We start from the raw sequence: 14,260 nt of genomic DNA, 5'->3' as shown, positions 1-14,260 counted from the left end.
ACTATATTTTAAAAAAGGGAAAGATAAAGATAAGTCCTGTTTATTATGAACCCTTGATTTGATTGTTGCCTCTTTTCGAACTACATTGCTTAGTGGAGAATTTGAGTAGGTGTTGGGAAAAGAAAACCTTTAAGTAAAATCTTCATTCTTATTTAGAGCCTTTTTTTTCATGCATTCAACAAATATATTAAAATGTCTTTCTCTGGTTGGGATACATTACTTCTTCGTAAAATAATCATATTTTCAACAGGTGATCATCAATATACAGCAATAGAAAGATTGGGTTTTGGAATGAACAGATCAGGATTTGAATACTAGAACTTCCACACACTAGCTATACTGCCTTGAAAAGATTATTCTTTTTGAATTTCAGTGTTCTCATCTGTAAATTGGGGTTAATAGTAGTAGATACTTCAAGGAGTGTTTGTGTACGTGTGTGCACATGCAGGTATGCATGTGTGCATGTGATGGTGTGTAAACATTAAGTTAATTAGTACGTTGAAACACTTAGCACAGTTCTTGACACATAGTGATGAGCCCATAAAATGTAAGCTATTGTTACTATTAATATAGGCAATGCTAGTCATATGGTTTATACGAAGCTAGACTGCACTAATTAGCTTTGGATCTTGGGCAAATTACTTAACCTTTCTGTGCCTGGTTTTCTCATCTGTAAAATAGGGTGATAATAGTACCCACTCATGGGGTTGTTATGATGATTAAATGAGTTAATATTCTTAAAGCAATTAGAGCCTTATCTGACACTTTCTTTTTTTTTTTTTGACGTACATGGGCCTCTCACTGTCATGGCCTCTCCCGTTGCGGAGCAACAGGCTCCGGACGCGCAGGCTCAGCAGCCATGGCTCACGCGCTCAGCCGCTCTGCGGCATGTGGGATCTTCCTGGACCGGGGGCAGGAACCCGTGTGCCCTGCATCGGCAGGCGGACTCTCAACCACTGTGCCACCAGGGAAGCCCCATTATCTAACACTTTCTAATTCCTTCTGGTAACATTGTTATAGCTGAAATTTACAAGAATTTCAAGCCATAGCTATCAGAAGGTAGAAAGCTTCCCACATAACAGATCAGGTTTATGATTATGGGATACATTCAAATTATTAGCAGCCAGAGGGCTGAGAGGCCAGGAGATGTGTTTCAGATTTTGAAAAGGAAGAAGCATAGAAAGAAGGGAAGACTATTGCTAAAGCTTTGCACATCTCAAATGTGTACAAGATGACTGTAAATACTATACCTCAGTTTCAAATAAATAATAGAAGTAATTGGTGTTCTCTAAACTGTCTGGTGGTAACATTTTCAAAAACTAAATACAATTTGGAAAAACTACCACATTAAATATGGCTAATGTATGTTGCTTATATTTTGGTATAAATCAATTCCTAAAGAATAACTTTTTCCTTTTAAGGTGATTGGTCTGTGCATTGCATGATTACTGAGAATTCTAAGTCACATTTTATGAACAGGGATTATTAAGCTTCCTAATTTTCAGGGTTTTTTGAGGGTGGAGTGGAATATGTTTTTTCAAAGTCTCTGTGTAACTTGGCTTAAAACTGATATTTTCAGATGTAGCCAGCAATTGTCTTATATCTTTGTCAAATGCTAACAGTTCATTAAATCATAGGGCCTAGAAGCCAGAATTATTGCTTTTTTTTTTTTCTCCTGTAGAAGGTACACTACTAACCTGTGTGGTATTTGTTTTTATTTATTTATTTATTTTTATTTTTGTTTTTTGGTTTTATTTTTTACTTGACCTGATGATAGCTTCTCAAAGGAAAAGAAAGATTCTGTAAGTTAAAAAAAAAAAGATTTATTATTAGGGGAAAGAAGTATCATTGTTTTGTTTGTATCTTCAACTATATCAAAATGAAACGTGTATATATCAAATATATTTAGTAATCACTGAGAAGCAAATGAGCAAGTGCTAAGCATTTACCATTTTACTAGTGATATTACTGTTAAAGAATTGACAGTTTTAAAAGAATGTTGATTTCAGTTCATTATTCAGTTTTGACAGTTTATTTACTTCGATAAAATGACCTTTTAAAATGCACATAACAAACATTTAAAAAAACAAGAAAAATGTTTTTTTTAAAAAATTATTTATTTATATTTGGCTGCGTTGGATCCTCGCTGTGCGCGGGCTTTCTCTAGTTGCAGTGAGAGGGAATTCCTCTTCATTGCGGTGTGCGGGCTTCCCATTGTGGTGGCGTCTCTTGTTGCGGAGCACAGGCTCTAGGCACGCGGGCTTTAGTAGTTGTGGCTCGCGGGCTCTAGAGCGCAGGCTCAGTAGTTGTGGTGCACGGGCTTAGTTGTTTCACAGCATGTGGGATCTTCCCGGACCAGGGCTCGAACCCGTGTGCCCTGCATTGGCAGGCGGATTCTTAACCACTGCGCCACCAAGGAAGCCCCGAGAAAAATGTTTTGATGAGGCAAGACTTTTGATGGCAATACCAAAATGTAACTTTCTAGGTTTGAATAAGGCTAGTCTTTCACTAATAACAAGTATGATGGCAAAAACATGTGTGAAATTAGAGTCACAACAAACCTCAAGCTCTTTTCCAGTGTGTAGTACTTTTCAAGTTTGTCAGGAGTATGGAGAAAAGTAGTTTCATTCCTAACTTCCCAATTTGAACCTCTTATTCTTTACTTGAAAGGTTTCATCTAAAGAGGACTGGTCTTACGGAAGCAAATTTGCACATCATAGACAGCATTTCACAGATGGTAACTATAAAATGCTTCACCAGGCTGAGCTTCACTTCAAACTCCCCCAAAGTGCAGATCAATTACGCAAGTTCAAAGACACTATTTATCTTACTCAGGTAAGCCATTTTTATTCTGGGCTTCAGCAGCTATCTGCAGTTAACATAAAGAGATCCTGTAGATTTCATTAAGCCTTTTGTGGTGAAAAATATTCAGGTTTTCATTTTGCTGATTAAAAAAAATTATCTGCTTCAGAATGGGTATTTGATGACATATAGGACTTGAAATAGTTAATTTTTGGCATTTGTCTCTCTTACAAGAACAGCTCACAAAGTTCTACAACAAATTGTGCATTAAAATCTTCCCTAGCTCAAGATTACTATCAAAGTCAGTAGCATTTGCCAAGGAAAAAATGGGATAATGGAACACAATAGAGTCCAGAAACAGACTCATGTATGATATAGTCACCTGATTTATGGTCACAATGGCACTGCAGTCCTGTGGGGAAGAGATAGTCATATCAATAACCAGTACTGTATCAAGTGGGTATCTTTATGGGGAATAAATGAACTGTGACTCCATATACAAAAATTAATTTGATTAGTGATCAAACACTCAATTGGGAAAGGTAATACGATAAAGTTTGTAGGAGAAAACAGGAGAATGGCTTCATGACCTTGGCATACACAAACGATTTCTTAAACAGAACATAAAAAATACAGACTATGAAAGAAAATAATGATAAATTGGACTTCATTAAAATTATGGACTTTTGTATATCAAAGGCACCATTAAGAGAGAGAAAGTGCAAGCCACGGATTGGGGAACAATATTTGTAGTATATATGTCTGACAAAAGATTTGTATTTAGAATAAAGAACTTCTATAAAGCAATAAGAAAAAAGACGGATAACCTGTTAAAAAATGGACAAAAACCTTGAACAGGCACTTCATCAGAGAAGATAACCAGATGGTCAGGAAGTATATGCAAATATGCTCAATTTCATTCTTAATCTAGGAAATGCAAATTAGAGCCATGCCAGGATACTCCTACACACTATGTACACAATGTAATTTTAGCAGAATGGCTAAAATTAGAAAGATTGACAATACCAGCTATTGGTGAGGAGGTAGGACAGCTGGGACTTTTAGACATTGTTAGTAGGAGTGGAAATTTGTTTAAAGAGTTTGGAAAATCTTATGGCAGTTTCTACCCAAGTTAAACATTTGCTTTCTTCATGAATCAGCATTTCTACTCTTAGCTAGGTACCCAAGAAAAAGGAGTGCATACGTCTGCCAACAGACATCTAAAATAATGTTCATTGCAGCTTTACTCATAATAGCCCCAAACTGGAAACAACCTAAATGTTCTTTAACAGAAGAATTTACAAACAAATTGTGGAATATTTATACAATGGAATACTCCACAACAATAAAAAAGAATGAGCTACTGCTATCAGCTTCAACCTTGATGAATATTATAGACATTATGTTGAGCAAAAGAAACATTGTAGTTTCACTATAGACAAAATGAATCCAGATGATATAGAACAAGTTAATGGTAACCACTCTTGTGGAGGAAGATGGTGCGTTATGATTAGGAAAGGGTACAAGGAAACTCTGGCCTGCTAAAAAAGTTTTGTATCTTGATCTGTGTACTGGTTACATGGGTGTATACATGTTAAAATTCACTGAGTTGTACACTTAAGATCTGTTCATATTGTGTACCTTAGTAGATTATTTTTAAGCAGGTCTACTGAGATATAATTGACATACCATAAAATTCACTTGTTTCAAGTGTACTATCAAGTGATTTTTAGTATATTTATTGAGTCATGCAACCATCACCATAATACAACTTTCGAACATTTCTGACACTCCAAAAAGATCCCTCTTGCCCATTTTTTAAAAATAAATTTATTTATTTATTTATTAATGTTTAAATTTTTGGCTGCATTGGGTCTTTGTTGCTGTGCACGGGCTTTCTCTAGTTGCGGCGAGCCGGGGCTACGCTTCATTGCAGTGCACAGGCTTCTCATTGTGGTGGCTTCTCTTGTTGCGGAGCACGGGCTCTAGGCAGATGGGCTTTATTAGTTGTGGCGCACAGGATCTGTAGTTGTGGTGCACAGGCTCAGTAGTTGTGGCACACGGGCTTAGTTGCTCTGCGGCATGTGGGATCTTCCTGGACCAGGGTTCAAGCCTGTGTCGCCTGCATTGGCAGGCGGATTCTTAACCACTGCACCACCAGGGAAGTCCCCCCTCTTGCCCATTTGTAATCACTCTCCTTTCTCACTTTCAGTCCCAGGCAAACATTAATTTGCTTTCTGTTTCTATAGATTTTACTTGTCTCAACATTTCATATAACTGGAATCATATAATATGTGATCTTTGGTATGTGGCTTCTTTCACCAAGCATAATGTTTTTGAAGTTCTTCCATGTTATAGCTATATATCTGTGCTTCATTTCTCTTTCTTGCTAAATAATATTCTGTTGTATGGATATATCATGTTTTACTTATCTGTTCATCAGTTGATGGACACTTGGATTATTTCCAATTTTTGACTATTGTGAATAACACTGCTATGAATATTTGCATACACATCTTTGTACCTGTATTTTCATTCCTCTTGAGTAGAAATATATGAATGAAATTGCTGAGCTATATGGTAAATTTATGTTTAACTTTTAAAGAAAATATTGACCTGAATCTTGGATAATATTTTTATCTTAATGTTTACAATTTATATATTTTTTCAGACATGACCAATTTATTGAGAAAATTCAAATTTCAGTTTGGCAAAGTATAACCAGGGGCAGAGTTTGGGATAATCATTTCATTGGCGGCAACTACATTTTCTAGAGCTAATTGGCCATGGGGTAGTATCTGAAGGAAAGAAAACAAAACTTGAAAAAATAATTTTTCATTGGCGGCAACTACATTTTCCAGAGCTAATTGGCCATGGGGTAGTATCTGAAGGAAAGGAAACAAAACTTAAAAAAATAATTTAAATTATTGGGTGGGTGATAAACATACATATTTGCAGAGGAAACCAAACAAACAACCAGCTTACACAACTGAGGCATGAGAAATGCTGTTGCTAGTAGAAACCCTTTATTCCATTTAGTTTGACAGACATTAAACACCTGATTTGTTCCAGACAGTGGGCTAGCTGCCAGGGTTGAGGTGGAAGCACAAAAATCACCAAGACATCATCCCTGTCCTTAAGAAGTTTACAACAGCACATGTGAAAATGAGGGCTACTGGTGAAGTGCCAAAAAACTGCTCAAAAGTCCTGGAGGGAGAAGAGTTTACCTTTACGTCTCAGTAGAGGTTGAGGTCGGGACTCTCTTAAGTTAGGTGGTGTGGGTGAGGCCGGGGGTAGCATGCCGCCGAGTAAAGAAAAGCCTGGTGTCTAAGCATGTCTTGGCAACAGGAAATAGTCTAGTTCCTCCACAGCCTTCAGTGTGTGAGAGGGGAAGGGATATTCAAATGTATTTAGTTTTATTTGAATCCCTCTCATCATTAGAACACTATAAGAGATTGACAAGGAAGTGAAAAATGATTTAAAAAAACCCACACATCCAATTTTGAAGAGGCACGGACATAGACGGGAAATACCATTTCATAGTTTTAGTGTAAATTCAGCTGCTTGTGTATATCCATTTAGTAGCTTCAGTAAAACCATCAAAAGGGGAAAAAACTCCACTGGCAGCACCACGGTTCATCATGGCAGAACATGGTCTCTCCTGTTAGACTATAAAGCTAGCTTTGGCTACTGCCAATGGGGGATGTAAGGGCACAATGGAAATTAAGTTCACTTTTAGTTTACAAACTAAAGTCTGTAAACATTTCCACCTTAACTGCACATAGATGACAAAGAAGGCTTGGAAGAGAGAATTTGGGGAGAGAGATGAAGTCTTTGTAGGCTAACTGAACTAAAAATGACTTGGGATGCTGTATCTCCTATTTAAAAAATACAGGATGAGCAAGTCTGAATAATAGTTTGCTATGTGTGTAACATACACCTCAAAATAGAATTCTAACACAGCATACTACTAAACAAACATCACAGTTTCTGCTTTTGCAATTTACACAAATTGCCTGAATTTTAATACTTTAGGGAACCTTTACAAACACAACATACGACAAGTTGTAATATTATGCGTCACCCTTAACTTCAGAAAGTTTGGCTTATATTATTTTATCTCAAAGGAAAACTAATATTTATAAATGTCATTTCCTATCGAATTAATTCATCACTCATTTTAAAAACTAATTTTTAGAAAAGAAGCTTCCCTGTAAGGTAAATTGGAATGCAAACACCTGCCAGGCTTTGATAAAATAAAAATAAACAACTTATATGACCAGCACCTCATAAAATCAAAATCTCCTTTTGAAGTACAAAGTTCAGTTCTTCTTGCCCTCTTAGTAAACGCTAATCCGAACCCTCCCCGATCTAGGAACTGTTCTGGTTTGTTACATCCTCACATACATACAGTATTTTTTAACATTAAGAAATTCTTGACATGGTACCATAAATAAATAGGTAGTTTTTAAAACCAAAGTGACTCAGAGTACTAGAACAGATATAATAGCGCACTAAAATGGTTTAAAAGTAAAATTTAAAAAAAATCTATCATGGTCTTATTAATTCAAATTAAAGATCAAAGATGAATTATCATTTCAGACCCATATACATCAAGATGCCAGTTCTTATAAAAATGTACTTTAGTTGTAAATGCTAGATATGTAAAAATAAAACAAAAATTTTTAATAGATAGGGAAACCAGTAACTTTTGCCATTAAAATTTAAGTTCTTTTAATGTTTTTAATATTAGAGTTGGGGAAAATTCATTAAAGTTAAATGAAATTAATATAAAATTATTTTTATATTTTTATTATATTTCATGAACCTGTGAATATACACACATTAAGACTATTTGAGAACCACTGCTTATTTGTGTGGTATTTTTGCTAAACTTGTTTCAAGTTCTGAGAGAGAAGGTAAGAGCCTATTCCCAATCATATGATCTGCAGTAATGTGTTAAACATCACGTTTTAATTTTTGCATCTTAGCATCTGAGAATGTACCAGTTTTTATACAAACTCACGCTCACTCTCATCAGTTTTCTCCTGTATGAAAACACAAAACCCTGGATGGAAGCTGAAACAGAAAACTGTCAGCCAAAAGACTCTTTTTTTGGAAGGTGATAAACTGATGAGAATTTAAAATTTTCAACTATAATATTATCAATTCAGGAAGTTTTTCCTATGTAATATGTAATTTATAAACTTACCTCATAGAATACAAGTTTAAGGATTCTGTTGATATCTGTTCCTTTTAAAGTGTTGCAGTTCATCCTTGTTAGTTTTTTGTAGCCAATATTCTATAAAAGTGTCTCAGTTTTGATACATGAAATAGGATGATCCTTTTTTGCACACACGTGTGCATGTGTGAACCTTTTCAGCTGTTGTTTTTCATGCTGGCTTTTCTCCTCCCGGCTGTTCGTTTTATTACCGTTATTTTTTTATTTTTTTTTTTTTTGCGGTACGCGGGCCTCTCACTGTTGTGGCCTCTCCCGTTTCAGAGCACAGGCTCCGGACGCGCAGGCCCAGCGGCCATGGCTCACGGGCCTAGCCGCTCCGCGGCACATGGGATCTTCCCGGACCGGGGCATGAACCCGTGTCCCCTGCATCGGCAGGCGGACTCTCAACCACTGCGCCACCAGGGGAGGCCCTACCATTACTTTATTCTACTTCCCCAAACCGCATTCAAAGAACTAACAGAAATAATTGTTCTTTCTGAACTCATGAGCATCAGAGGTACACAGTCAGGAGCTGGTGTAGAAGTGGGATTATTTATTGGCGGTTCTTGTTGGTGATGGCTTTTGTCTGATCCTTTAAGCATGAGCGTCCTATCAGGCATTGGCTGGGAATTGGACTTGTGCTTGTTGGTTCTACCTTGGGACTTTTTGATATACTAGATGGGATCTGAGATGAAAGAAATCAGAATTATGATTTTTTTTTGTTGTTTGTTTTCAGTGTTGGACTTTCCTGACTGAGTACAGACAGGACATGTTAGGGTAACAAGTTTTTTTCCCCTTACTACTTTGATATTAGAACAATCATCTTTAACCTGTGTATAAGAAGTAAAACCTTTCTTTGGTCCATTTTCTCTGTTCCCACTCCCACCCCCTGATCTTGTTCTCATAATCTGTCATACTGTTCTGAAGAACTTGCCTGTGTGCCACTTTTTAAGACATTCTGTTAAGCAATTTATTTTGTGTGCAACTTTCAGAAAAATCTTGGCAGAGAAAGCTGTGCAGTAAGTTTCTTTACATTTAGATCCTTCCCTAGCTTCTCTTTATCTTACAACCACAAAGGTATCCCTTAGGCTCTTACCTCTTTAATTCTTCTAATATTCCAAAATAATCTTGCCCCACCTTTCATTCTCCTACTTTAACCTGTTGTATTGTATTCCAAATAACCTACATACCTAGGCACACTCTTTTTTTTTTTTAACTTCTTTATTGGAGTATAATTGCTTTACAATGGTGTGTTAGTTTCTGCTTTATAACAAAGTGAATCAGTTATACATATACATATGTTCCCATATCTCTTCCCTCTTGCATCTCCCTCACTCACACCCTCCCTTTCCCACCCCTCTAGGTGGTCACAAAGCACCAAGCTGATCTCCCTGTGCTATGCGGCTGCTTCCCACTAGCTATCTACCTTACGTTTCGTAGTGTATATATGTCCATGCCTCTCTCTTGCTTTGTCACAGCTTACCCTTCCCCCTCCCCATATCCTCAAGTCCATTCTCTAGTAGGTCTGTAGGCACACTCTCTTAAGCTGTGTCACAAAGACCTTGCTGCTTAGTTTGAGGATTGTCTACACTAACAAATCTGTTAGGCGACTTACTCGGCCACCATAGCCTCTTGCCAGTGTCCTAGAGAGGAAGCTGGGCTATGGACAGTCTTTACTAACCCCTTAGCTTATAGCCCCCTCTAGTGCTTTCATTTATTCTTCACATATTTGTTGAGCATGTAATGAGGGCTAGAAGTTTGGGGATGTCCTTGAGAGACTCAGAGTCTTTAGGGATCCATTTTATCTACCCATGTTGCAAGTTACTTGATCATAAGAACTAAGAAATAAAAAGCAGGCTATGCTGTAGGCTCAGGTGTTGATGACACCTGCTACCCTGGAACAGTGTCTTGTTTGGTAAACAGCACTGAGATGTGATGGGGATCCAGGCCATGCTGAACTTGTAAGTTGGGGGTAGGGTGGGTAAAGGAGGGGAATGAAGGTAAGATTAGTAACATAGTATATTATACACTAGTGTATTATATTTATATGCATCACGTAATTTAACAGTCAAGCAGACAATTAGCATTCTTTGCGTGTCTACTCAGACACCCGGCCCTGGGGCAGGAAGGTGCCTTCTCATGTAATCTAACATCTCTAGACATCTCTGTTACTGTTTCCATTTTAGACATGAGGAAACAGAGGCTCAGAAAGGTTAAGTATTTTTCCCAAGTTCTCAGGGCAATGAATGGAGCAGGTTTCTGCTTTTTAAACTATAATATTAAATCTCTTCGCAATTGAGATAAGGGAAATTCTATAACTACTGAGGTGGTTGGTTGAATTATAACATCAATTTTTAACAGTTAAGTAAAGCAGACTTCAGAAATTTGGCACAATAGAGAATATGAACAAAGCCAAAAGTTAGTTCTTCGAAAAGATGAACAAAATTGAAAAACATTTAGCTAGCTTGGCCAAGAAAATAAGAGAGAAGACTCAATTTACTAAATCAGGAATGAAAGAGGGAACATTACTATTGACCTTACAGAAGTAAAAAGGGTGATAAGGGAATACTGTAATCAATTCTGTGACAAGTGATATATCCTAAATGAAATGGACAAATTCCTAGAAAAACACAAACTATAAAACCTGACTCAAGAAGAAATAGACAATATGAATAGACCTTTAACAACTAAAGAGATTGAGTTAGTAATTCAAAAACTTCCCTCAAAGATGGCTTCACTAGTGAATTCTAAAAAACATTTAAGGAAGAATTAACACAATCCTTCACAAACTCTTCAAAAAAATAGAAGAGGCAAAATCGCTTCCTAACTCATTCTGTGGAGGCATTGTTATCCTGATACTAAAACTGGACAAAGACATATCAAGAAAAGTACACTACAGACCGTTATCCCTTATGAATATAGACAGAAGAACGTCTTCAGCGAAATAATAATCCAAATCCAGCAGCATATACAAAGGTTTATATATCACAGTCAAGTGGGATTTATCTCAGGAATGCAGGGCTGGTTCAACATATGAAAGTCAATCAATGTAATACACCATATTAATAGAATAAAGGAAAAACAACTACATGATAATCTCAATAGATGAAGAAAAAGCACTAGCCAAAATCCAATCCTTTCATGATTAAAAAATTCAACAAACTAGGAATAGAAAGGAGCTTCCATGACCTGAAAAAGAGCATCTGTGAAGAACCCATAGCTAATATCATATTTAGTAGTGAAAGAAAGAGAGCTTTCCCCCTAAGATGAGGAACAAGACAAGGATGCCTGCTCTTGTCACTTCTATTCAACATTGTAGTGGAGATTTTAGTCAGCACAATTAGGCAAGAAAATGAAATAAAAGGCATCCAGATTGGAAAGAAAGAAGTAAAACGATATCTGCTGATGAATGATCTTATATATGGAAAACCATAAAAAATCTACCTAAAAACCTATTAGAACTAATAATTTAGCAACTTTGCTAAAATCCTATTGATATAGGATCAATATACAGATATCAGTTGTATTTTAAGCAATAAAAAGTTTGAAAATGAAATTAAGTAAACAATAGTATCAGAAAGTATATAATACTTTGGAACATATTTAACTAAAGAGACATAAGACTTGCACACTGAAAACTACAAAACATTATCGATGGAAATTAAGGAAATGGAAAGACATTCTGTGTTCATGGATTGGAAGACTTAATATTGTGTCAGATGGCAGATGGCAGAACTCCCCAGATTCAACACAGCTCCTATCAAAATTCCTACTACCATCTTTGGAGAAATGGGTAAAGTGATCCTAAAATTCATATAGAAATGCAAGGCACTAAGAATAGTCAAAACAATCTTGAAAAAGAAGAACAAGTTTAAAACACTTCCTGCTTTTAAAACTTACTACGAAGCTATAGTAATCAAAGCAGTGTGGTACTGGCATAAGGACAGACATACAGATTGATTAAAAAGACTTGAGAGTCCAGAAATAAACACATACATCTATGGTCAATTGATTTTCTACAAGGGTGCCAAGACAATCAAATGGAGAAAGAATAGTGTTTTGAACAAATGGTGCTAGAATAACTGAATATACACATGTCAGAGAATGAATTTGGACCTCTACCTCACACCGTATACAAAAATTAAAATGGATTAAAGATCCAAATGTATGAAACTCTTAGAAGAAAACATAGGTGTAAATCTTTGTGAAGTTTGATTAGGTAACAGTTTCTTAGATATGACACCAAAGCACAAGCAACCGAAGAAAAAAATAAATGGGACTTCATCAAAATTAAAAACTTTTGTGTGTCAAAGGACACTATCACAAAAGTGAAAAGATAATCCACAGGATGGGAGAAAAAATTTGCGAGTCATATGTCTAATAAGGATCTAATGTCCAGAATATATTAAGAACTCTTACAACTCAAAAATGAAGACAACCTAATTTACAAATGGGCAAAAGATTTGAAGAGACATTTCTCCAAAGGAAATGATGAATAGGTACATGAAAAGATGCACATTATTAGTCACTAGGGAAATGCAAATCAAAACCACATGAGATACCACTCATGTCCACTAGGATATCTAGAATTAAAAAAAAAAAAGAAAATAACAAGTGGTGGTAAGTGTATTGGTCAGGATCCGCCAGAGAAGCAGAACCAATATGATATATGTAGACGTATAAAAGAGGAAAGTTGTTACAGAAATAGGCTCAAATGATTACAGAGGCCGAGACATCCTACAATCTGCCATCTGCAAGAAGGAGAACCAGGAAAGCCGGTGGTATAATTCAGTTTGAGTCTTGAGGCCTGAGAACTGAGGGGCCATTGGTGTAAGTCCCAGAGTTCCAGGGCCCAAGAACCAGGAGCTCCAGTGTCGGGGAGTAAAAGAAGCTGTGTCCCAGCTCAAGAAGAGAGAGAGAATTCACCCTTCCTCTACCCTTTTGTTTGATTCAGGCCATCAACCAACTGGGTGATGCTCACACACTGGTGAGGACGGACCTTCTTTACTCAGTCTATTGAATCACCAAAAACATCCTCACAGACACACCCAGAAATAGTGTTTACCAGCTGTGTAGGCATCCCTTAACCCAGTCAAATTCACACATAAAGTTAACTGTCACAGTAAGGTTGTGGAGAAGTTAGAAACTTCAAATGTTGCTGGTGGGAACGTAAAATGGTACAGTTACTGTGGAAAAGTTTGTCAGTTTCTTAAAAAGTTAAACAGTTACCATAGGACACAGAAATTCTACTCTTAGGTATATATCCAAGAAAATTGAAAACATGTTCACACAAAAAGTTGTGTATAAATGTGCATAATAGCCAAAAAGTTAAAACAATCCAAATGTTTATCAGCCAATAAGTGGATAAACAAAATGTGGCATATCCATACAATGAAATAGTATTCAGCAGAATAAAAAGGTTTGAAATACTGGTACATACTACAACATGGGTGAACCTTGAAAACTTTAGGCTTAAAGGAAACCAGTCACAAAAGGCTATATATTGTATTATTCCACTTATGTGAAATGTCCAGAATAGGCAAATCCATAGAGACAGAATGTAGATGAGTGGCTTCCAGAAGCAGAGGAGAGAGAAGAATGAGCAGGGACAGATTAACCAGTTCAGATTTTAGAGGGTGATGATGAAAACATTCTGGAATGAGGTAGTGGTGAGAGTTGCACAACCTGTGACTACACTAAAAACCACTGAATTATAAATTGTAGAACAGTGAATTGTATAGTATGAATTATATACAGTTAAAAAATGGCTTTATTGGAAGATTCTTATTGTCAGGATAATTTTAAGTAAATAAAGTATGTAAATACCATCGTATCAGGAGAACTTATCACATGGCTTCTCCTAGTTCCAAGGGTAGAGGATGTGGTTCTGAGCATGTAGCCCAGCTACAACTCTATCACTCTGGAGGAAGGGGGGAATGGGTTTTTGTAGACAGCAACCTTCATCACAGTGGCAGAGCTAGAATTGGAACCTAGGTCTTGGTGTCCTGGTCCAATTTCTTTTTCCCATACCATGTTTCTCTAAGGAGACTGATTTCATAAGTGTAATCAAGCAAGCTGCTGAAAATAGGCATATTTTTGAACTAAAATAAGATTTGTCTGCTAACAGTGGGACTGAGTAACCTAGGAAATGACTAAGCATTTATCCTTCTCATATATAAAGATTGCTTTCTTTAGGAAAAGATGCATGAATATATAAATACAGGTACAATTTTTAAA

The 14,260-nt window shown here is 36.5% G+C and overlaps 1 protein-coding gene across 1 annotated transcript in view; it reads left to right on the top strand.

Annotated features, from left to right (window-relative positions):
* The window catches only part of MANBA (mannosidase beta), a 133,063-nt gene that overhangs the window by 95,789 nt on the left and 23,014 nt on the right, over positions 1 to 14,260 (top strand). Inside the window, exon 13 of the mRNA XM_007463815.1 lies at positions 2,671 to 2,835. Within this exon, the coding sequence (XP_007463877.1) occupies positions 2,671 to 2,835 (165 nt within the window). The remainder of the gene's footprint in view (positions 1 to 2,670; positions 2,836 to 14,260) is intronic.

The sequence above is a fragment of the Lipotes vexillifer genome, unplaced genomic scaffold (genome assembly GCF_000442215.2).
Source record: "Lipotes vexillifer unplaced genomic scaffold, Lipotes_vexillifer_v1.1 scaffold49, whole genome shotgun sequence".
Lineage (NCBI taxonomy): Eukaryota > Metazoa > Chordata > Mammalia > Artiodactyla > Lipotidae > Lipotes > Lipotes vexillifer.
This window is presented reverse-complemented; position numbering and strand designations above follow the sequence as displayed.